General features: G+C 49.1%; 1 protein-coding gene across 1 annotated transcript in view; it reads right to left on the bottom strand.

Annotated features, from left to right (window-relative positions):
• Positions 1-21,701, bottom strand: part of MCTP1 (multiple C2 and transmembrane domain containing 1) — a 292,174-nt gene that overhangs the window by 179,010 nt on the left and 91,463 nt on the right. The window contains exons 7-8 of the mRNA XM_054178118.1: positions 21,479-21,649; positions 16,274-16,404 (exon numbers count right to left, since the gene is read on the bottom strand). Coding sequence (XP_054034093.1) covers positions 16,274-16,404; positions 21,479-21,649 — 302 coding nt within the window. The remainder of the gene's footprint in view (positions 1-16,273; positions 16,405-21,478; positions 21,650-21,701) is intronic.

A 21,701-nucleotide genomic window follows, 5' to 3' on the forward strand; every position in this document is an offset into this window, starting at 1 on the left:
TGGGCAACATGATCTAGCATGAGGTGTCCCTGCCCATGGAGAGGGGCTGGAACTAGATGATCCTTGGGGTCCCTTCCAACCCTGACAGTTCTGTGATTCTATGAAATGTTGTCAAATGCTGTGCCAGCTTGCACTGCACAGGAATTTCAGTGGAAAAAAACCATCCAAACAACCCAAAACCCACTGTTTGGAATACTTCTATTTTACAGCATTCCACACTAACATTCATTACACTACATCCATTCCAGAATCCCACCATGGTGGGGGTTGGAATGGACCTCTCGAGATCATCCAGTCCATCCCCCTCCCCCCCCAGCAAAAAGCAGGGTCACCCACATCAGGTAAGCAGTAAATAAACCCAATCACCACACCAAAAGAAATTAATATGTCCCATACATAGTTAAATCACCAAACACTCCACGTTTAACAGCGATTATTTAATGTGACAAGCACATGTTCTGCATGCCACTCTCACTAAACTGAGCATCTAGCAAACTCTTTCCATAAAGTGTCAATTGATTTTGAAGAGGAAGATTATGTGGTGACCGCAGGGCCAATAAACTGAGAACATGAGGGGGGAAAAAAAAAGGTGGCAGACATGAATAAATAGGCATTTAAGGACAGGAAATGGCCAATTATGAGAATAAGTGCAGCCTCATAAAATGGGCACTGTGCTATCACAGGCAGATTAGACCTGCTACAGGAAAATGCCCCTCTTAACTTTTATTTATTTATTTATTTATTTATTTATTTATTTATTTATTTATTTATTTATTTATCTAAACATTTACTGTCTGCTCTGCAGCTGTCAAAATGGAACTGAGGCAAAGCTCATCCAGGAAAAAGGTTCAATTATTTCAGAAGGACAAAAAGATCTCTTAACTGTCAAATCTCACATTCTCACCTTAATGTTTACCCTTCTATTTTGAATGATAAGGAGGAGTGAGAAATTCAACTGCCTGCAGCAAGGAAAGAGTAAAGCTGCTCCTGTTGGTGGAGGCTGATGGTCAGTACAGGTTTTGTGTCTGCCTATAGGCTGTCAAAGTTTTATTTAGGCTGCAGGGAGGAGTACAAACCCCTCTTTCAAATAACAAATTTTATTAGCAAGCATTCAAATCTGGGGTAGGTTTAGGTGCCCCTGGTGTTAAATACATTTTAATGGTTTATTTCCAGATACCCCTTCAAAATACATCATCAAAATGGTTTGGTTCTCGCCCCAAATTTCCCAGCAGCAGTATTGTGACTTTAACCAATAATCATTGAAAGAACCATTCCAAGCTCTCTTAAAGTCAGTAAAAGATTCAGAAAGTCATACTGATAGCAGTAATACAGAAATAACCCACCCCTCACTTAAAAACAGACAACAGAAGCTACCCCTGGCCTAACAGAAAGTCCTACATGGGCCATTAAACCGCAGTGACTGCAGAGTTACACAGCTTACATCAGAGCTACAGGTTCCAAGTTCTCCGGTTCCTGGAGTCAGAGCACTTTTATAACACCAGGCTTCCAACTGGAAGAAGCTGGACTGAGATGAGACATTAGAAAGAAATTCTTCCCCAGGAGGGAGGTGAGGCACTGGAACAGGTTGCCCAGAGATGCTGTGGAAGTTCCAAGCCAGGAAGCGATCGAAGTCAGGTTAGATGGGGCCTTGAGCCAACCTGGTCTAGTGGGAGGTGTCCCTGCACATGGCAGGGAGGTTGGCACTGGAGGATTTTTAAGGTCCCTTCTAAACCAAACCAGTCTGTGATTCTTTTTTTTTTTTTTTTCATTTAGGCTAAAAGAAGCAACTCACAACTCAGTTGTACTTCTGCACCTCTCCTATGTCTACAAAACATCTCTAATAGCACCACACCTAGAGTAGACCACCTGAGAAATATCTCTGTTGCCCGCTTGATAGATCTCCATCAACAGCCTTGCTTCTTGTTGCCTGCACTCATGTAAAGGGTAGGTTCTCCTCCACCTCTACTCTGCCCTGCTGAGACCTCACCTGGAATACTGCATCCAGCTCTGGGCTTCCCAGGTCAGGAGGGACAGGGATCTGCTGGAGAGAGTCCAAGGGAGGGCTACAAGGATGCCAGAGGGATTGGAGCACTGCCTGGTGAGGAGAGGCTGAGAGCCCTCCCTGGGGCTGTTCATTCTGGAGAGAATAAGGCTGAGAGGGATCTGATCAATGTCTTTCAATAGCTGAGGGCTAGGGGTCAGGAGGGAGGGGACAGACGCTGCTCAACTGCACCCTGGCATAGGACAAGGGGCAATGGATGGAAACTGCAGCACAGGAGGTTCCACCTCAACAACTTGGTGTCCTCTGATAATGGTCTCAATCCCCTCATCCAGATAATCAATAAAGATGTTGAACAGGATGGGGCCCAGCACTGATCCCTGGGGCACACCACTGGTGCCTGGCTGCCAGATGGATGTGGCACCATTCACCACCACTCTCTGGGCTTGGCCCTCCAGCCAGTTCCTAACCCAGCACAGAGTGCTGCTGTCCAAGCCACGAGCTGACAGCTTGGCCAGGAGTTTGCTGTGGGGGACGGTGTCAAAGGCCTTGCTGAAGTCCAGGTAGACTACATCCACAGCCTGCCCCACACCCACCAGGCAGTCACCAGATCATAGAAGGAGATCAGGTTGGTGAGGCAGGACCTGGCCCTCCTAAATCAATGCTGGCTGAGTACTATGTCTGGTTCTGGGTTCTCCCAGTCCAGAGGGACAGGGAACTGCTGAAGAGAGTCCAGCAGAAGCTGCAAAGCTGCTGAGGGTCCTAGAGCAGCTCTGTGAGGAGCAAAGGCTGAGAGCCTGGGGCTGTTCAGCCTGGAAAAGAGCAGCCCCAGAGGGGATCTGAGCAATGCTCAGCAAGAGCTAAAGGAGCTGTGGGGGGCAAGAGGCTGGGGCCAGGCTCTTGGCAGTGTTGCCCAGGGACAGGACAAGGAGCAAGGGGCACAAACCCAGGAGGTTCTATTTGAACAGGCAGGAAAAACTCTTTGCTGTGAGGATGCTGGAGGCCTGGAGCAGGCTGCCCAGAGAAGTTGTGGAGTCTCCTTCTGTGGAGAGCTTCCAACCCCGCCGGCCATTGTGCTCCTGGACAAGCTGCTGTGGGTGCCCTGCTGGAGCAGGGGGGTTGGACTGGGTGAGCTCCAGAGGTCCCTTCCATCCAGCCTCCACTATGATGTGACTGTGGGATGGTTGGGCACTGGGTGGATCTGGGTGACCAGGCCTCAGAAGCTCAGAAGGGAGAAACCCCACACAAAGTGCCTGAAGCTGCCAGAGAAGTGGCTGCAGAAACAGGGTACAGCTCCCGTGGAGGCAGATTTGAAGATTCGAGGAGAATCCTCCACTTGTTCACTCTGTTAATCGCCCAAACCCTTAGAAATACATCCCTGATTTATTTTTAATTTGAATATTCCTGGCCTATGGTTCCTTTCATGCCTTTCTTTACTCTGTTGAAAAAAAAAAGCCTTCAGTGCTCTGTATCTTGTGCTAGTGAAGGTACTCATATACCATAATCATATCTCTTCTTGATCTTCCTTTTGATATGCTAAACACCTTCAGCTCCCTATACATTTCCTTGGAACACATCTCCTACAGCCCTCAAATGACTTTTTTTTGGTAACTTTTCTGATCCAGTGAAATTCTCCTGCATCCTTTTTAAAGTGTGGAAGCCAGAACTATATGTAGTATTTTATTATCAGCATGTCTAAGAGGTAAAAGTCACCTCCCCTCTCTAGTTCTGTCAGAACCTGGAATGTAAGACCACGTTGGCACCCTGGTGAAATATCCTTGCTAATGAATGAATTACAAAGGTAGCTACATGACATAGAAGGCCTCTTAAAAGCCAGGTGGCCAGGCAAGGGAGAGACAGCAGATAGCAAGATCATTTTCTCACATGACAAAATAAAGCATAAAAGAGGAATTGGCACAATCCTAAGTGATAGGGACAGAAAAGCACCACTTGGCTACAACCCAGGCAACTTAATTATCATCATGACTTGTTCAGGAAGACAGCCTTTTAACTGCACTGTGATCCAGGTCTATGCTGCTCCAAAGGATGCCAAGGAGAGGAAACTGTGAGATTCTGCAATTAGAACTGAGCTGGACACACATCAGAAGCAGCAAGGCATGAACTGCTACAATTTGTGAGACTCCATCTCCTTTATGAGCAGAGTACAATGTTCCAGGAAAAGCCCAAGAAACAAATGGAGAGGGGGAAATGCTGCAAAGCAGTGGCAGGAAAACGAGAGGGCTCAGAAAAGCAGGACTGCAGTGGCATGAAGTTCTTGGGAGAGCCAGTGTGGTGTTTCTAAGTGCAAAGATAACGAGGGAGAATTGAAACAACAGAGCCCCACACAAAGCCTATGGTGGAGAGAGGGGCACCTTCTTTAAACCAGTTTGCTCCAGGGAGAGGGCATCCACAATCTCCCTGGGCAACCAGAGTCTCACCACCCTCACTGTCAGGAATTTCTCACTCATTTAAGCTGGAGAAGACCAGATTTAGATTGGATGTTAGGAACAAGTTCTTCATCATGAGGGTGATGGAACACTGGAACAGGTTGCCCAGAGAGGTGTGGTTGAGGCTCCATCCCCAGAGATATTCAAGGTGAGGCTCAGTGAGGCCCTGGGCAACCTGATCTAGCTGAGGATGTCCCTGCTGACTGCAGAGAGGTTGGACTGGATGAGCTTTGGAGGTCCCTTCCAGCCTGGACTATAGTATGATTCTGATTCTATCTCCAGTCTCAGTCTTCCCTCTCCCAGCTCAAAGCCACTGCCCCTGGCACTCCCAGCCCTTGTTCAAAGTCCTTCCCCAGCTCTCCTGGAGCCCCTTCAGGTACTGTAAGGCTGCTCTAAGGTCTCCCTGCAGTCTTCTTTTCGCCAGGCTGAACAGCCCCAACTCTCCCAGCCTGTGCCCATGTCCCCTGTCCTGCAATGACAGTGAGTTTCCAATAACTCCTGCTGCCAAGGAGATTGCTTACTTCATACAGTGGAGCACATTTCCATGTGTGGGAGACACAAGGGTTAGCAGAAGGATCCACACACAACAATCCAGCTCATGTGCAGCACTCTATGTTTCAAAATGCTTTGTGGAATCTCATCAGTGTGGCATCACTACAAGAAGGTAAAAAACTGTCACTAAGAGTTGTAAATAATAAAACATCTGGTGAGAGACAGGCATGGAAGATTTGAAAGCAAACCCATAATTTTTTGGGGGGGACTTTCCAGCAGAACAGCAGTGCCTCTGCATTCAGAAAAGAAGACAAAATGTGTAATGGTAGCAACAAATAAGGTGTGGAAAACCTGAAGGCCAGGTCTGGAGATGCAGTATTTACACCTTTGAAAACAATCAGAAGTGGAGGCAGCTCAGCACAGCTCAGGGTTTGTCAAGTGCAGGCCTGACAGCAGCAGTGTTAGACTGCAAAGTTTTGGGCAACACCTTCACTTTACACAGAGAAATGCATCTGCCATAATTTACCTTTAGTTGTCCTGTATGATCAACAAACCATCCCATACCTGGGCTGCTAGTTGTGGGCTTGCACTGAGCTGCTCAAAGTGCACCACATAGACATCTAAGTCTTAACCTTAAAAATAGAATTGGAATTAACCAGATTGGAAAAGACCTTTGAGATCATAGAGTCCAACCTATCACCCAACACTATCTAATCATCTAATTATCCTGGCGGCAATAACTGTGCACCTGAAGGATGGCCAAGGGCTCAGGTCCAGCCAACATGGATTTAGGATTTAGGAAGGGCAGGTCCTGCCTCTCCAACCTGATCTCCTTCTATGATCAGGTGACCCATCTGGTGGACGTGGGGAGGCCTGTGGATGTGGTCTACCTGGACTTCAGCAAGGCTTTTGACACCGTCCCCCACAGTAAACTGCTAGCTAAGCTGTCAGCTTGTGGTTTGGACTGCAACACTCTGTGCTGGGTTAGGAACTGGCTGGAGGGCCGAGCCCAGAAAGTGGTGGTGAATGGTGCCACATCCAGCTGGCAGCCAGGCACTAGTGGCGTCCCCCAGGGATCAGTGCTGGGCCCCATCCTCTTTAACATCTTCATTGATGATCTGGATGAGGGGGTTGAGTCAGTCATCAGCAAGTTTGCAGATGACACCAAGTTGGGAACAGATGTTAGTCAGTTAGAGGGTGGAAAGGCTCTGCAGAGGGACCTTGACCGACTGGACAGATGGGCAGAGTCCAATGGGATGGCATTTAACAAGTCCAAGTGCCAGGTGCTGCACTTTGGCCACGGCAACCACATGCAGAGCTACAGGCTGGGGTCAGAGTGGCTGGAGAGCTGCCAAACAGACAGGGACCTGGGGGTACTGATTGACACCTGCCTAAACATGAGCCAGCAGTGTGCCCAGGTGGCCAAGAGGGCCAATGGCATCCTGGCCTGTATTAGGAACAGTGTGGCCAGCAGGAGCAGGGAGGTCATTGTGCCCCTGTACTCTGCATTGGTTAGGCCACACCTTGAGTCCTGTGTCCAGTTCTGGGCCCCTCAGTTTAGGAAGGACATCGAGACACTTGAACGTGTCCAGAGAAGGGCAACAAGGCTGGGGAGAGGCCTTGAGCACAGCCCTGTGAGGAGAGGCTGAGGGAGCTGGGGTTGTTTAGCCTGGAGAAGAGAAGGATCAGAGGTGACCTCATTGCCCTCTACAACTACCTGAAAGGTGGTTGTAGCCAGGAAGGGGTTGGTCTCTTCTCCTAGGCAACCAGCACCAGAACAAGGGGACACAGTCTCAAGCTGTGCCAGGGGAGGTTTAGACTCAAAGTGAGGAGAAAGTTCTTCACTGAGCGAGTCGTTCGTCATTGGAATGTGCTGCCCAGGGAGGTGGTGGAGTCACCATCCCTGGAGGTGTTCAAGGGGAGATTGGACGTGGCACTTGGTGCCATGGTCTAGTTGTGAGGTCTGTTGGAACAGGTTGGACTTGATGATCCTTGGGGTCTCTTCCAACCTTAGTTACTGTGATACTGTGATACTGTGATCTAAACCATGGCACCAAGCGCCCCATCCAGACTCTGGTGACTCCACTACCTCCCCAGGCAGCACATTCCAATGGCCAATCTCTCTCTCTATGAAGAATTTCTTCCTAACATCCAGCCTAAACCTCCCTTGGTGCAGCCTGAGACTGTGTCCTCTTGTTCTGGTGCTGGCTGCCTGGGAGAAGAGACCAACCCCCACCTGCCTACAACCTCCCTTCAGGTAGTTGTAGAGAGCAATGAGGTCACCCCTGAGCCTCCTCTGCTCCAGGCTAAGCAACCCCAGCTCCCTCAGCCTCTCCTCATAGGGCTTGTGCTCCAAAGCCCTCCCCAGCTTTGTTGCCCTTCTCTGGACTCGTTCCAGCAAGTCAACCTCCTTCCTAAACTGAGGGGCCCAGAACTGGACACAGGACTCAAGGTGTGGCCTAACCAGTGCAGGGCAGAATGACCTCCCTGCTCCTGCTGGCCACACTGTTCCGGATGCAGGCCAGGATGCCTGGGCACACTGCTAGTATCGATCCTTCCAAAGTTACTTCAACATGCAGAAATTTTCACAACCTCAGGTGAAAAGAAGTATTTGAAAGACCAGGATAATAAAAGATACTCATGGCTCCAAGAAGAACACATTTTGTCTCCAGAGAGTTTTGCAACGTGGAGAAAATGCCAAGATTCATCAACTTTGACATTAACATGGACTTCCACAGTTACTACTACAACCACAAACACACAGAGAATCATCACCTTTAAGATCACCAGTCCAACTGTTCTCTAACTCTAGCAAGCCTGGTGCTATAACATGTTCCTCAGCACCACATCTCTGAAACACATCCAAGCATGGGGATGCAACCACCTTCCTGGGCAGCCTGTGCCAAGTTTTGAGACCCCTTTCAGTGAAGAAGTTTCTTCTAATGCCCAGCCTAGACTTTCCCTGGCAAAACTTGAGGCCATTTCTGCTTCTATCTATGAATACTAGGGAGAAGAGTTCAACCCCCATTAGGCTCCAACCTCCTTTCAGGGAGCTGTAGGGAGCAATGAGGTTTCCCTCAGCCTTCACTTCTCCACATCAAACCCCCCCAGCTCCCTCAGCTGCTCCTCCGCAGCCCTCTTCTCTAAGTGCAGGACCCAGCCCTTGGCTTTGTTCAACCTCATCCCACTGGCCTCAGCCCATGGATGCAGCCTGCCTAGGCCCCTCTGCAGAGCCTTCCTCCAGCAGATCACCATTGCCACCCAGTTTAGTGTCACCTGCAAACTGACAGAGGGAGCCCAAATGCCCAGATCATTGATAAAGACATTAAAGAGAACTGGCCCAGCACTGAGCCCTGGGGCACACCACTGGTGAGCAGCCACCAAACTGGAGTTAACTCCACTCCCCTCCACTCCTTGGTGGATACCCCTTTGTTTAAAACCTCCTTACTGGGCAACAACACTTTTTAAAAAGAAAATTGCCAGTGTTTCAAAAGAAATCACAGTCTCCACACCACCTGGGATGAAATGTTAGCAGGAGCATATTTAGTGCCCTTCACTCAAATTTATATGCATGTTGGAGAGACCACCAACAGTTTTACAGCACCACTCCATTCTCTCTGATAACCTTCAGTCTCCTGTAGTGAGAAGACATAAATTTTAGTGGGAAAAAAAATAATACATATATATAAAAATGAGCAAAGACATAACTGTCTTTACATAAAAATCTCACTCTGGAGTGGAACTTTGAGAGGGGTATCCTCCTCTTTACAGATCAATCATGCAGGAGCACGAGGTGTAGAGTTTGCTGGTGGGACCAGTGCTGTTTGACAGATTACTGGTGACATGGACAGTGGGATCAAAGCACCCCCAGCAAGTTTGACACCACCACCAAGCTGTGTGGTGTGGTCAACATGCTGAAGGGAAGGGATATCACCCAGAGGCTGGATAGGCTGGAGAGGTCAGCCTGTGTGAACCTCATGACATTGAACAAGGCTTAGGGCAAGGTCCTTCTCTGGGGTTGGGGCAACCCTAAGCACAAATCCAAGCTGGTCAGAGAATGGATGGAGAACAGCCCTGAGGAGAGAAGGACATGGGGGTGCTGGGGATGCAAATCTGGAGAGGAGCCAGCACCAAGCACTGCCAGCCCTGCCCTGGGCTGATCCCCAGCAGCGTGGGCAGCAGGGGCAGGGAGAGGATTCTGCCCCTCTGCTGTGCTCTGGTGAGACCTCCTTGCAGTGCTGGGGCAGCTCTGGAGTGCTCAGCACAGACAGGACCTGGTGGAGCAGGGCCAGAGGAGAGCACAGCAGTGCTGGCAGGGCTGGAAGCCCTCTGCTCTGAGGGAGGGTTTGGGGAGTTCAGCCTGGAGAGGAGAAGGCTCCAGGAACTCCTTGCAACAGCCTTCCAAGTTACAGAAGAGCTGAAGAGGGACTTTAGATAAAGGTGTGGAGTGACAGGACAAGAGGTAAAGGCTTCAAACTGGAAGGATCTGGATTGAGATCAAACATTAGGAGGAAATCCTTTCCCAGGAGGGTGGTGAGGCACTGAAGCAGTTTGCCCATGGAAGCTGTGAAGACTCCAATCCTGGAAGTGTTCAAAGCCAGGCTGGATGGGGCATGGAGCAACCTGGTCTAGCAGGAGGTGTCCCTGCCCATGGCTCGGGGGGTTGGAACTGAATGATCTGGAAAGTTTCTTCCAACCCAAACCAGTCTATGATTCCATTGCTTGCATTTGTTTTATGTTACTGTGAAAAAATAAACAGAGATGCAATAGCAGATTAGGTGCTGAAGAACTAACTATTCAGTTTTCATTAGTTTAACTTTTTGTTTGTTTTTATCTGGCTGAAGGACAGAGCTCACAGGGATGTGATCAGTGACAGAGTCCATCCAGTTGGAGGTCTTTAACTAGTGGTGTTCCCTAGGGGTCATTGCCAGGTCCAGCCCTGTCCAATCTCTTCATCAATGACCTGGATGAAGGCACAGAGAGGACCTTCAGGCAGTTTGCTGATGACACCAAACTGAGAGGAGCGGCTGACAGCCCCTGAGGCTGTGCTGTCATCCAGTGTCCCTGGGACAGGCTGAGAGCTGGGAGAGAGGAACCTCATGAAGGTCACCAAGGGTAAGTGCAGATTCCTGCACCTTGGGAGGATCAATCCCAGGGCTCAGGAGAGGTGAGGGGGGACCTGCTGAGAAGAGACCTGGTGGACAGAGGCTCACCATGAGCCAGCAATGTGCCCTCATGGCAAGAAGGCCAATGGCATCCTGGGGTGCATCAAGAAGAGTGTGGCCAGCAGGTTGAGGGAGGTTTGCATCCCCCTCTGCTCTGCCCTGGTGAGGTCACTTCTGGAGCCCTGGGTCCAGTTCTGGGCTTGCAGTTCAAGAAAGACAGGGACTTGCTGGAGAGGAAACAAAGATGATGACTAGAAACCTCTCTTAGGGCTTTTAGCCTGTGCAAGACTGAGAGGGGGTCCAAAAAAATGCTTAAAAATACTTCAAGGGTGGGTGTCACAAGCAACAGGACAAGAGGCAAGGGGCACAAACTAGAACTTGAGGAATTTCCTCTAAACTTGAGGAGGGACTACTCAAATTTAAGGGTGATGGAGCCCTGGAGCAGGCTGCCCAGAGATGTGGTGGAGACATTCCAAACCCATTTGAATGTAATTCTGTGAAGCCTGCTCTGGGTGAACCTCATTGACAGGGGTTTGGACAGATCCCTTCCAGCTCCTAGCATGCTAGGATTCTGTGGTTCTATGTCTTCACATCCATTCGTGGTGAACTTGGTAGAGGAGGGCTAATGGTTGGACCAGACGCTCTCAAGAGTCTTTTCCAGCCTGAATGATTCTATGATTATTTGGTGTGTGCCCATCCACACGGTCACAAAATTCCACCTGAATGTTCATGACAACATTCAGGGAGACTATCCCAGGCTCACAGGATGTTAGGGGTTGGAAGGGACCTCTGGAGATCATCGAGTCCAAGCCCCCTGCCAGAGCAGGACCATAGAATCCAGCACAGGTCACACAGGAGTGGAACCAGACAGGGCTTGAAAGTCTCCAGAAAAGGAGACTCCACAACCTCTCTGGGCAGCCTGTTCCAGAGCTCTGTGACCCTCACAGCGAAGAAGTTCCTCCTCATGCTCAGCTGGAAGATCCACTTTGATGCAGACAAAATTAACAGCTGTCTTTAATGAATGTACTACACCCAAAGTTCTTCTGTTCCCAATTCACGTCAGATGGGAGGCAAAAAATGATAAAGTGCATAAATACTGACAAAAACAGATACAGATGAAGTCAGCAGTGATCCCCTGGCACAAAACAGGAGTGAAATTCAGTGTCATTTTAAAGATAAACACACTTTTTTTTCCCTACCAATAAAATAATGCCATAAATCCTGCCCTACTGGATTGGAAATCACTTTAGCTGAATAAAAAAACAACCAAACCTGCATGGCATGGGATTCACTTTATCCTCTGTGTCTGTGTGTGTGTGTGTGTGTGTGTGTGTGTTCACAGAAACAACTTGTTTCTCTGACAGCACTCATTCTTGGCAATTTATTGCCTCTGTCAGCAGCCAATTTGTTCAGATTACTGCTCTGCATAAAGGTGTAACAACCATCAGGATTTATTAGCTGATTGAGGTAAAGGTGACAGTCAGGATCGCCTTCAAGAAGGCAGATGACAAGGAAGTTAAATAATTACATGAAGATTAAGATCATTTCACCTTCATTTTGGTCTGTAGTGTTGCCTGCATACACTTAGCTGCTGTCTGTGCTTTTAATCACTGCAGTACCTTGGCTCCATGCAGGGGTGATTTACTTGCAGCAAAAACAGGTGAGTATTAAATAACAGCATGGCTCAGGTTGGAAGGGACCTCACAGATCATCCACTCCATCCCTGCTATGCCTAGGGACACCTCTCAGCTAGACTCAGGTGCTCAAGGCCTCATTCAGCTTCGCCTTCAACACCCTCAGGGAGGAGGCAGCCACAACCTCCCTGGGCAGCCTATTCCAGAGTCTTATACTAAAGAACTTCTTCCTCAGCTCCAGTCTAACCCTGCTCTCCCTCAGCTTCAAACCATTCCCGCTTTGTGTGCCTCAAGATCTACGAAGCCTGTCACAGAGAACAACTCAGCTGTGCTCAGGGAAAGTTAACATACATTTAGTGTAACACAAATGCACACAGAGCAAGTCTGTAGAGTCTGTACCAAAGTATTTCCAGCTTTTAGAGGCAGCCTGGAAAGGAGAAACTCAGTGCAGAGTGGAGCTGTCAGCTGTTGGTGATTTTTATTCACAGTGACTGGAAAAGGGTATCAGGGAAAGGGAATATGAAGACCTATTTTTGCATTCAGATTGAGCTTGACAAATGACAAAGCTTTCCATGGAAATCCTCATGGAAAGGAATTTGATTGCGGGTTGCATTACCCAGAGATAAGGCAGCAACAGAAGGTGAAATGAGAAAGTGTCTGAAAGCACACACTGAAGAGGGATTATAGAATCATAGAATAGTCCAGGCTGGAAGGCACCTCCAAAATTCACCCAGTCCAACCCCCCTGCAGTCAGCAAGGACATCCTCCACTAGATCAGGCTGCCCAGAGCCCTGTCCAGCCTCACGTTGAACATCTTCACAGATGAAGCCTCAACCACCTCCCTGGGCAACCTGTTCCAGTGTCCCACCACCCTCATAGTAAAGAACTTCCTAATACCCAATCTAGATGTGTTCTGCTCTAGTTTGAAGCCATTTTCTCTCATCCTGTCACTTCAGGCCTTTGCAAAAGGTCTCTTTCTTGTAACCCTCTTCAGGTACTGGCAAGTTGCTGTTAGGTTTCCCTGGCGCCTTCTCTTCTCCAGGCTGAACACCCCCAGCTCCCTCAGCCTGTCCTTGTAGCAGAGCTGCTCCAACTCCCTGATCATTCTTGTGGCCCTCCTCTGGACCTCCATCAGGTTCATGTCACAAAACCACACAGAATCAATCAGGTTGAAAGAGATCCAAGATCATCAAGTCCAACCAATCACCCAACCCTATACAATCAACCAGACCATGGTTCTGAGTGCCTCATCCAGGCTTTTCTTAAACACATCCAGGGATATTGACCCTACCACCTCCCTGGGCAGCCCATTCCAAGGGCCAGTCTCTCTTTCTAGGAAGAACTTCTTCCTAAGATCATGCCTAAACCTCCCCTGGTGCAGCTTGAGACTGTGTCCTCTTGTTCTGGTGCTGGTTGCCTGGGAGAGAGAAAAGGCTGACCCCCACCTGCCTACAACCTCCAATCAGGTAGTTGTAGAGAGCAATAAGGTCTCCCCCGAGCCTCCTCTTCTCCAGGCTAAGCAACTTCAGCTCCCTCAGCCTCTCCTCACAGGGCTGTGCTCCAAACCTCTCCCCAGCCTTGCTGGACACATTTGAGCAACTCAACAATGACTGAGGGTCCTTCTTACACCGAGGGCTCCAGACTTGCACACATTCTCTGATTCTGCTACCACAGTTGTTACCATTTGCACAAACTGAAAGCAAGCAAGGGGAAAAAACACACACCACCAAACCCTCTCAGCTATAAACATCTCAGCCCATCCACAGGATTTTCATCACATGAAGTCCTACTGTGTGTACATCTCTGAGAAGTGGTCCTGTCAATACTAAAGCTGTTTGTTTGCCACAGACTCAGGGTGTGTTATGAGCTCCTACAATTTATGGTAGGAAATAAACACAGAGTATTACCTGACTGACCTAATTTAATTGGAAAAAGCCATTATCTTAAATGGGGGAGGTGGGGGGGAGGAAGGAAGGTTGCTGAAAACACTACCACACTGACAACCACAACACATGGCTTGGCCTGAGGAATTGCCATTCTCAATTTTAGCTAGCAAAAAAGGTAATTCTGATAGTCAGGGAGCACCAGTATCTCAGTGAAAGCACCTAGAATCATAGAATTGTCAGTGTGGGAAGGGACCTCAAGGATCATCCAGTCCCAACCCCACTGCTATGGGCAGGGACACCTCACACTAGATCAGGCTGCTCACAGCCACATCCAGCCTGGCCTTAAACACCTCCAGGGATGAGGCTTCCACCACCTCCCTGGGCAACCCATTCCAGTCTCTCACCACCCTCCTGGGGAAGAACTTCTTCCTAACATCCAGTCTGAATCTATCAACTTCCAGTTTTGCTCCATCTCTTCCAGCCCTATCACTCCCTGGCACTCCAAAATGTGCCTCCCCAGTTTTCCTGTAGCCCCCTTCAGGTACTGGAAGGCCACAAGAAGGTCTCCTCGGAGCCTTCTCTGCCCCAGACAGCACAGCCACATCTCCCTCAGTCTGTCCTCATAGCAGAGCAGCTCCAGCCCTCTGCTCATCCTCATGGCCCTTCTCTGGGCACCTTCCAGCACTTCCAGACCCTTCCTGGAACAGAGGCTCCAGAACTGGATGCAGTACTCCAGGTGGTGTCTCACCAGAGGGGAGCAGAGGGGAAGAATCACCTCCCTGGCCCTGCTGGCTATGCTTCTTTGATGCAGCCCAGGCTCTGGTTGGCTCTCTGAGCTGCAAGTGCACACTGCTGGCTCATGTTGAGTTTCTCATCCACCAGCACCCCCAAGGCCTTTTCTTCTGGTCTGCTCTCAAGCCAGTCCCTGCCCAGCCTATATCAGTGCTTGGGATTGCTCTGACCCAGATGCAGGACTTGTACTAGGCCTTGTTGAACCTCAAGACGTTGTCATGGGCACACCTCTGCAGCCTGTCAAGGTCCCTACAACCAATATTCCAACAAATCCACATAGCAGTGGGTAGTGCTCCATGTCCACATAGAGATGGGTGATCAGTGGTGTCCCTCAGGGGTCTATAGTGGGACCTGTGCTGTTCAATATCTTCATATCTCAGTGGGAATAAGGCACCCTCAGCAAGTCTGCAGATGACACCAAGCTGAGTGGTGTACTTGATAAGATTGAAGAATGGAATGAGAGCCATCCAGAGGGACCTGGGCAGGCTGGAGAGTAGTACCTCATGAGGCAAAATGCACCTGGGTCAGGGTGATTCTTGCTATCAATCCAGGTTGGTGGATGATGAGATTGAGAGCAGCTCTGCAGGGACCAACTTGGAGGTGCTGTGGGGGCAGAAGCTGGAGAGGAGCCAGCGATGGGCACTGGCAGCACAGAGGGCCAAGGGCAGCCTGGGCTGCATCCAAAGCAGTGTGGCCAGAGCTGCAGAGAGGGGATCCTGCCCCTCTGCTCTGCTCTGGGGAGACCTCCCCTGCAGGGCTGTGTCCAGCTGTGGGGACACCACCAGAGGAGAGCCCTGGAGCTGCTGGAGAGGCTCCAGAGGAGGCCAGCAAGATGCTGAGAGGGCTGCAGAAGCTGTGATGTGGGGCCAGGCTGGCAGAGCTGGGGCTGTGCAGCCTGCAGAAGGGAAGGCTGCAGGCAGAGTTCAGAGCTCATGTCAGTCTCTGCAGGGGAGCAGAGGAGGCAGGGGAGGCAGGAGAGGCTGGGAAGGGACTGTTGAGAAGGGGCTGTGGGGCTACACCAAGGGACAGTGGTTTGGAAGTAGAGCAGGACAGGGTTAGGTTGGACATTAGGAAGGAGATCTGCACATGGAGGGTGGTGACCATGTGGACATTGATTAAAGTACAATATAAACAAATGTCTGAGTTTCCAAAGAGCACCTGCTTCATAGCACCTATAAGCACAAGGCAGCTTTTTTTTACCCTCACTATCAGCTAAGCTAAACACTCCATGGCACTCTTAAAAAAACAAACAGCATCTTTCTCCGTCCTGCACAGTAAAATGGAGCACAACCACACAAATCTATTCCTTGAGTCTCTAAGGCAGATCCAAAAGATGAATCCCTGAAGATAAATCAGGGTGAATGCTCCTTATTTCTTTGCCCCCAAAGCTGTGTGCTAGTCCTTGAAGACTCTCACTTCATTCAACAAATAGATTAACAAAATAAAGGGCATCATTTTGGCCCCATGAGCCCATTGCAGGTCACAAGAGTTATTTCTCTTGCATGCTGGACACTGCTTGCATGGGACCTCCTGCATCTTGATTATTGTTCTAAACCTGGGATTTTTGGTTTTTTTTTTAGGTTGGAAAAACCTATCCATTGGTAAAAGCTGCCACCTACTGGACAATCAAAAGGATTTTTACACTACCCAAGTGAAAGAATTGCAGCAAACTGTGGTGGGATTTGTGTGTATGAAAAAAAAAATCTTCCCTACCTTTAAGAAAAAAAAACCAAAGAAAGATAGAAAACAAAGAAAAGAAGCAAGAACAAATGGCCATAAGAAATAGCTTCAATGGCAAGGTTCATTTTAATCATCTGCTCTCATCCCTGAGGTGCAAGGAGGTTGTAATTGCACAAACCTGCCAATAAAATCATCCCTTTTGCCAGCATCTTTGTCCCACACGGTGATATCAATAATTCCACCTCGTTCTTCATAGAGATGAAAGTCAAACTGCTCCCTCCACTGAGGATTCAAAGTTTTTGGCACAATCTGAAAGGAGAGCAATAAAGAACGTCATATTTGTGTGGTGCAGGGCACACACTTCCCTGCATGGCAAATCTGATCCCTGTTGTCCTGCTCAGGAAGTATTTGCCACTGGCAGTGTGAGCATCTTAAGCAGGGAGAGTTAAGAAGTAGTAATTTAGCAATGAACTAACGTGGCAAATTCTCTCACCCTTCTCTGACACAACAGCAACCCCCAAGCCCCTGCAACCTGTCACCTTCAAAAGCCTCCTGAACAAAGGATTTACCCTGGGAATGGAGGAATGGATCTTTTTTCTTTGTTTTTTTTTCCCCCTGCAGAATAATTATGCCCTCTTGTAAGTGTCAGCTGCAAAGCTATGTGTCGGAGCCTGAAGGCAAACATCTTTGTTGGTGCCATGGACAGTGGCATTGAGTGCACCCTCAGCAGGTTTGCTGATGACACCAAACTGCGGTGTGGCAGAAAGGCTAGACAGAAGGGATCCATCCAGAGGGACCTGGTCAGGCTGCAGAGCTGGGCCCATGACAACTTCAAGAGCTTCAATAAGATCAAATGCAAGGTCCTGCAGCTGGGCTGGGGCAATCCCAAGCACTGATATAGGCTGGGCAGGGACTGGCTTGAGAGCAGACCAGAAGAAAAGGACTTGGGGGTGCTGGTGGATGAGAAGCTCAACATGAGCCAGCAGTGCACTGCTGCAGCACTTGCAGCTCAGAGAGCCAACCAGAGCCTGGGCTGCATCAAGGGAAGCATTGCCAGCAGGGCAAGTGAGGTGATTCTTTCCCTCTGCTCCACTCTGGTGAGACCCCACCTGGAGCCCTGGGTCCACTTCTGGAGCCTCTGTTCCAGGAAGGGTCTGGAGGTGCTGGAAGGAGTTCAGAGAAGGGCCACAAGGAGGAGCAGAGGGCTGCAGCACCTCTCCAGTGGAGGCAGACTGAGAGAGTTGGGGCTGTGCAGTCTGGAGAAGGCTCCAAGGAGACCTTCTTGTGGCCTTCCAGTACCTGAAGGGGGCTACAGGAAAGCTGGGGAGAGACTTTTTAGGGTGTCAGGGAGTGATAGGACTGGGGGGAATGGAGCAAAACTGGAAGTGGATAGATTCAGATTGGATGTTAGGAAGAAGTTCTTCCCCAGGAGGGTGGCGAGACACTGGCACAGGTTGCCCAGGGAGGTGGTGGAAGCCTCATCCCTGGAGGTGTTTAAGGCCAGGCTGGATGTGGCTCTGGGTAGCTTGATCTAGTGTGAGGTGTCCCTGCCCATGGCAGGGGGGTTGGAACTGGATGAGCCTTTAAGTCCCTTCCAACCCTGACAATTCTATCATTGTATGAAAACAAAGCACCTGCAATGACAAGTGGATGGTGACTCAGTACTTGAACAATTTTACCATGTCCTCTTCCCCCAGCTGCACTAATACTGGGAGGAAGATGATTCTGTGGTTTACTTTTCATGGATTAATGCCTCTTTTTCTTTTAAAAAACTGTGTTTTACATCCTTTCCTTTGCAACTCAGATGAAAGCAGCTTTCTCAATCATTTCCAGTCCAGTCACTTCTGACAAAAGAAGTGACTTCAATGGATTTCAGTCCCTGTACTTCTGACCACTCTCTGCAGAACAGAAAGCTTGCAGGTTTTGCAGTAGTCACAGTAGTCACATCTGTCCTGAGCAAGAAAGGAAACTGTCTGCTGCCTCCCCTATGAAGTAGTCGCTGCTTTCTACATCCACCAGTTCCACTGGCTTGAAATAATGGAGGGTGGAGGGGAGGAAATAAAAATCAGAGAGGATGAAAAGTCAGAAACCTTATACTTTTTTTTAAGTCACAAAAAGCATGAAACTTGATGTCTCCTAATTTCACATGAAGAGGCCCTAAGGTGGGCTCAGTGGTCTGCAAACATGGCATCTGCAGGCTTGTGGCTGAGGGAGAGGTTTAGACTGGATCTTAGGAAGAGGTTTTTCAGTATGAGGGTAGTGAGAGTGTGGAGCAGGCTGCCCAGGGAGGCTATCAATGCCAGGCTGGATGAGGCCTTGAGCCTAGTTGAGAGATGTCCCTGGGCATGGTGGGAAGGTTGGAGTAAATGATTTCTGAGGTCCCTTCCCACCTGAGGCATTCTATGATTCTTCCTTACTTTGCCCTTTGGCTGTGAAAACCACAGGGACTGCCACAGCCTGTGAGAGAGGAAGGTCATGTGCACCATCAGCCATCTCGGTATCTTCCACCAACAGCAGTTTTCAAACCACCAGGAATTGGGGAAACACAAAATAATAGCAAGAAAGCATCCCTGGAGGCATTTAAAAGCCATGCAGGGAACAGTGGTTTAGCAGTAGACTTGATAGTGTTGAGTTAATGCTCAGACTTGATCAATCCTCTCTACAAAATTTTCATTAGATTTTCTGTAAGGACACATTGAGGGAAGTCAGAACACAACATAAGTGTTGGACATGACCATGCAGAGGATCCAAGAGGCAACTGGCATCAATACACAAAGGCAGAGAAGTGGTATCAACTTGTCAGAGAACGGTCTGGGTTGGAAGGGCTCTCTAGAGGTCATCTACTTCAACCTCCCTGCAGTCAGCAGGGGCATCCCAAACTAGATCAGGTTGATCAGAGCCCCATCAAACCTGACCCTGAATGTCCCCACAGATGGGCAACCTCTTCTTCCTACCTCATAGTAAAAAACTGCTTCCTAATGTCCAATGTAGATCTACCCTGCTCTAGTTTCAAACCATTCTCCCTTGCCCTAGTGCTGCAAGTCCTTGTCAAAAGTCCCTTCCCAGCTCTTCTGTAGCCCCTTCAGGTACTGGAAGGCTGCTCTAAGGTTTCCATGGAGCCTTCTCTTCTGCAGGCTGAACAGCCCCAACTCTCTCAGGCTACTTCCATTCCCTGTCAAGAATGACCCACAATAGGCAAACAAAAGCCAGCCAAGGCTGTATGGCCTATCAGGTGTGCCTCCCTCTCACCCTGCATTTTTCTGTGCCACACTCTTCCCCATCTACTAGCATTTTTATTTAAAATGAAATATAAATAAACATCTTGCTTGGTGCCATGGGCCAGTTGTTTGGGCGGTGTTGGATTGGTTGATGGGTTGGACGCGATGATCTTGAAGGTCTCTTCCAACCTGGTCTGTTCTATGTATTCTAACCAAAACTCCAGATGCACTGACAGATAATTAATACAGCCACAGGTCTTCATCATCCTTCAACAACCCTGGAGTTGTTCAAGAACTGTTTGGACATTGCACTTCAGGACATAAAATCACAGAAGGACCCAGGTGGGAAGAGACCTCAGAGATCATCTCCTCCAACCTCCCTGCCATGCCCAGGGACCCCTCTCAACTAGACTCAGCTGCTCAAGGTCTCATCCAGCCTGGCCTTCCGACACCCTCAGGCAGGAGGCAGCCACAGCCTTTCTGGGCAGCCTGTTCCAGAGTTTCACCAGCCTCACACTGAAGAACTTCTTCCTCAGCTCCAGCCTATACAGAGAGAGTGATTGCCCATTGGAATGGGCTGCCCAGGGAGGTGGTGGAGTCGCCATCATTGGAGGTGTTCAGGAGGAGACTTGACGGGGTGCTTGGTGCCATGGGTTAGTTGTTTAGGTGGTGTTGGATGATAGGCTGGACGCAATGATCTTGAAGGTCTCTTCCAACCTGGTGTATTCTACTCTATTCTATTCTATTCTATTCTATTCTATTCTATTCTATTCTATTCTATTCTATTTTGTTCTATTCTAACCCTAATCTGCCTCAGCTTCAAACCATTCCCCCTTGTCCTGTCTCAGACACCCTCAGGAAAAGTCCCTCTGCAGCCTTCTTGTAGGCTCCCTTCAGCAAAAAAGTCCTCCTGAAGTCTTCTCTTCTCCAGGCTGAACACCCCCCAGCTCCCTCAGCCTGTCCTCACAGCAGAGTTGCTCCAGTCCTTGGATCATCTTTGTGGCCTCCTCTGGACTCTCTCCAGCAGCTCTGTGTCCTTCTTGTGCTGGGGACACCAGAACTATAGGCAGGATTGGAGGCGAGGTCTGAGCAGAGCAGAGTCCAGGGGCAGAATCCCCTCTCTTGCCCTGCTGCCCACACTCCTCTGGCTGCAGCCCAGCACACAGCTGCCTGCTGGGCTGCAGGAGGGCACTGCTGGCTGAGTTGGAAGGGATCTCTGGAGATCATCCATCGCAACCTGCCTTCCAGAGCAGGCTCACATAGAGCAGATACATAGAATACATACCTAGAATAAACCAGGTTGGAAGAGACCTTCAAGATCATCGTGTCCAACCCATCAACCAATCCAACCCACCTAAACAACTAACCCATGGCACCAAGCACCCCATCAAGTCTCCTCCTGAACACCTCCAATGATGGTGATTCCACCACCTCCCCAGGCAGCCCATTCCAATGGGCAATCACTCTCTCTGTATAGAACTTCTTCCTAGATTGCACAGGTGGGGTTTGAGTGTCTCCAGAGATGAAGACTCCACTGTCTCTTTGGGCAGTCTATTAAGTGCTTCTCTCTACAATTACCTGAAAGGAGGTTGTAGCCAGATGGGGGTTGGTCTCTTCTCCCAGAACACCAAAACAAGAGGACACAGTCTGAAGCTGCACCAGGGGAGGTTTAGGCTCAAGGTGAGGAGAAAGTTCTTCACAGAAAGAGTAACTGGCCATTGGAATGTGCTGCCCAGGGAGGTGGTGGAGTCACCATCCCTGGAGGTGTTCAAAAAAGGATTGGATGTGGCCCTTGGAGCCAGGGTTTAGTTGTCAGGTGGTGCTAGGTGTTAGGTAACAGTTTGGACTTGATGATCTCTGAGGTCTTTTCCAACCTGGCTGATTCTATGATTCTATGATCACTCAGTGGATAGGCTTCCTTCAATCATGCATGGCTTCCTCCCAACCATGCTTTGGTGTCCTCTGGATGCAGCCCAGGACAGGACTTGTCGCTGTGGTCTGAGGCTGACGGTTGGGCTCCATGATCTTAGAGGCCTTTTTTCCAACCCACAAAATTCTATGATTCTTTTAAAACAGCCATGCAAGCCACGAAAAGAAAAAGAAATACAAACACAAAGAAGACAACATCTCAAACACAGGCAGTTTGGGGTTCCAGCTGGCATTACCTTGCTTTTGTACTTCTGATGTCCCAACCTGAACTTCACATAAGGGTCACTCAGTCCATTGGCATCCATGGCTTTAAGCTCACGTCCTTCTATTAAGGTGACACTGACTATGCCTCTCCATAGGTGAGATTTTCTGTGCAGCTCTGAGAGACGTAAGCTCTGGGTCTGAAACTTGAAGGGGAATAAAAAAAATAGAAAAGAAAAGAAAAGAAACCAACAACAA

This window comes from Dryobates pubescens, chromosome Z (genome assembly GCF_014839835.1).
Source record: "Dryobates pubescens isolate bDryPub1 chromosome Z, bDryPub1.pri, whole genome shotgun sequence".
NCBI lineage: Eukaryota > Metazoa > Chordata > Aves > Piciformes > Picidae > Dryobates > Dryobates pubescens.